The following is a 3,320-nucleotide window of genomic DNA, read 5'->3' on the forward strand; positions in this document are numbered from 1 at the left end:
ATAGCACTGTTTACTGAAAATAAAGGTGGCATGCTTAGAAGTAGGAACCGTGGTTAATGCCTAGAACCTCATCTTCAGACGCTCTGCCAAATGGAATTATGTGTCTGGTTAAAGCTGCTTTCGTCAGGCTGGTTGCTTGTACGTTACTTTTCTTTTTATTATTTTTTAAAAAAAATTTTAAAATGTTTTTATTTTTGAGAGAGAGAGAACACGAGTGAGGGAGGGGCGGAGAGGGAGAGAGACCCAGAATCCGTAGCAGGCTCCAGGCTCTGAGCTGTCTGCACAGAGCCTGATGACGGGCTTGAACTCACGAACCGGGAGATCGTGACCTCTACTGAACTCGAGTCAGATGCCCAGCCGAGGCACCCCAATTTGAGATCGAACTCATTGGTCACCAACTTGGAGAGATGCTTTACCTTTGATTCCAACACACGCATTTCATATATCCGACTCGATGAATTTTCACGGCTGTTTACAGCCCTGTAACAACCGCTCCGACCAGGATCTCAAACATGTCCGTCCGTTCGGAAAGGTTGCTGAGGCCCCTGTCCAGTCCACCACCCCACTCCCATCAGCCAGCCAGCCAGTAACGTGGTGGTTATCACTACAGAGGACGTTTTTCTATTCGAGACTTCCACGCATACGGCATCGTCCAAAATGTACTCTTGCGTTTGGTTTCTTGGGGGGCCCAGTCTGGTTTTGACCTTCATGTGTATTGTGTTAGGTAACAGCCCTTCGTTTTGAGTAGTGTCCCATCGTATGAATGCACCGTTTCCTTTTCGGGCTGTAAGAAATACATCTGCTGTGAACATTTACGTACCACGTGGAAATAGGCCCAGAGTAATGGGGTGCCAGGATCAGAGCGGGGTGTGTGTGTGCTTGGCTTCATGAGACATGGCCAGGCGAGTTTCCAAAGTAGGCTTAGTGTTGTATACACCTACCAGCGCTGGGTTTGTCTTAACGGAATCAGTGCTTCAGAATTTAAAAAACACTAACAAAAACTTCTTTTGCTGTTTTAGACCCATTTTCAAAGATACTCAAGGTTCTCTGGATCTGGATGGGAGATTTTCTCCTTTGTATAAGCAGGACGGCAGCAAGCTTTCGAACGAAGACATTCTCAAGCTGCTCTCGGAGTATAAGAAGTAAGTCTGCAACTGTGGTCAGTCAGTACAACAGGTGGCTTATAATTTCTTAAAATGGTAAATGTGAGTCCTATATGGGAGAAACTGACCGCTTTGGAGCATTTTTGCCTTTGGAAATTTGCATATAGGGCACCCGGTGCGTTCAGCAAGAATACATTTTAAGTATAAAATATTCCTATTTTACACCTAGGCCAGAGAAGACCAAACTGCAGATTATTCCCGGGCAGCTAAACGTCACAGTGGAATGTGTTCCTGTGGATTTATCAAGTAAGAGTTCCCATGTTACAAATAAACCGTAGAGGGCTGTGCTCGAATCTCAGGTTCATTGTCTTTTATATATATCTCTCGAAGTTTATGGGGTGTATGAAGTTCATAGGGCTATTTGTAAGAAACTACTACAAACTGGGTGGTTTAAGGTGACCGATTTATTCTCTCCGGATTCTGAAGGCTAGGAGTCAAAAATCAAGGCATCAGCAAGGCTGCGTTCCCCCTGAATGCTCTAAGGAAGAATCACCCGTCATGGGATTGAGGGCCTGCTCTAATTCGCTCTGCCCGCATCTCAACCACTTACCTCTGCAGAGACCCTATTTCCAAATTAAGTCACATTCTGAGGTTCAGGTGGCTGTGAAGTTGGGGCGCGCTAGTCGATCCAGTACATAGAGTGGATAGTTACAAATTCAGAACAGTATGAAGTTGGTTGTGCCAGACGTGGTTTTGTATGAAATATATCATGTTGTGAGTATTCCCTAGTCAGTTTCTGCTGCTTTTTACCTTGGGTAAGTCTCATCAACTAAGGGATCCAATAGGAGGAGCGTTTCTTTTCCTCTCTAAAGCTGGCAATTGCAGATCTCAGGAGAGACATGGACAGAAGACGGAAAAGGCACTTTGCAAGAAATAAAATGGAGCGGCCAGTAAGAACTTGAAAACCGTTCAGATCTTAGCAATAATGCCACTAAAGCAAATTAAAATAGCAAGATGCTTCTGCTCCTCTGTCAAATGTATGAAAATGTTTAACGGGAAACAGTCTAATGCTGGCTCGGTTTTAGCCAGGCACCGTCACCTGTGGTGAGTAGGAATACAGTGTGTCAGTCGCCATTTACAGACGCCAGTAACTAAGGCATTTTGATTCTGAGATGCTATCTACCCGTTCATTCACTGAATAAGCATTTATTTTATTTTTAAAAATATTTATTTATTTTTGAGAGAGACAGAGTGCGGGTGGGGGAGGGGCAGCGAGAGAGGGAGATACAGGATCCGAAACAGGCTCCAGGCTCTGAGCTGTCAGCACAGAGACCGACGCGGGGCTCGAACCCACAAACTGCGCGATCATGACCTGACCAAAGTCGGACGCTCAACTGACTGAGCCACTCAGGCGCCCGTGAATAAGCATTTATTTGAGTAAAAGTTTATTGCATACCTACAAGGTGCTTTGCACTTAAGGGGATTAAAGTCTGGAAGGAGTGACTGACAATAAGAAAACAAGTGAGTGATTTGAATCTGTGATCGGGGCAGACTGCTTTAAAACGGGTGGCCAGCGGGGCCCTCCTTTGGCTCCGGAACTGAAGAGTGAGAAGGAGTCAGCCTCTGGAGGTGGGGACTGTACGTACCCCACCGAGGGCGTTACATTTGGACTGTGAGGTGGAAGTCGGCTTGGTTCTTATGAGCAGAAGGGAGGGCAGTGCGGTCGTAGCGTGGTGTGTGAGATCAGTGAAGATGGGAACGAAATAGAAGTGACGCAGGGAATTGTATGGACCACGGCAGCCCTTTAAAGGATTGGCTTTTGTTACAAGGGCAATGAGAAGTCGTTCAAGGATCATCATTGGGGAAGGAAAATCCGTCTAAGAGTATAGTGGGTTATGTTTTCCTAAAGAAATCATTTGAAAGGTACAGGAGATTGCGCCCGAAGGTGTTCTTTTCCGTGTTGTTTATATTGGAGGGAAATTGGAAACAACCTGAAGGGTCCAAGGCTATCAGTGTGGTTAAGGCACTTACGGCCCATCTATACCGGGAACCCTTAGGCAGCCCTGAGAAATGATGTTTCTAAAGAGCGCACAGGGGGGCGCTTAGTCGGTTAAGCGTCCGACTTTTGCTTAGGTCATGATCTCGCGGTTCGTGGGTTCGAGCCCCGCGTCGGGCTCTGTGCTGACTGCCAGCTCAGAGCCTGGAGCCTGTTTCAGT

At 46.4% G+C, this 3,320-nt stretch overlaps 1 protein-coding gene across 1 annotated transcript in view; it reads left to right on the forward strand.

Moving 5' to 3' along the window:
- The window catches only part of DOCK11 (dedicator of cytokinesis 11), a 147,138-nt gene that overhangs the window by 36,634 nt on the left and 107,184 nt on the right, over positions 1–3,320 (forward strand). The window contains exons 15-16 of the mRNA XM_077771917.1: positions 1,020–1,142; positions 1,333–1,409. Of these exons, the coding sequence (XP_077628043.1) occupies positions 1,020–1,142; positions 1,333–1,409 (200 nt within the window). The remainder of the gene's footprint in view (positions 1–1,019; positions 1,143–1,332; positions 1,410–3,320) is intronic.

Source organism: Crocuta crocuta, unplaced genomic scaffold (genome assembly GCF_008692635.1).
Source record: "Crocuta crocuta isolate KB4526 unplaced genomic scaffold, BGI_CrCroc_1.0 scaffold1269, whole genome shotgun sequence".
In the NCBI taxonomy this organism is placed as follows: domain Eukaryota; kingdom Metazoa; phylum Chordata; class Mammalia; order Carnivora; family Hyaenidae; genus Crocuta; species Crocuta crocuta.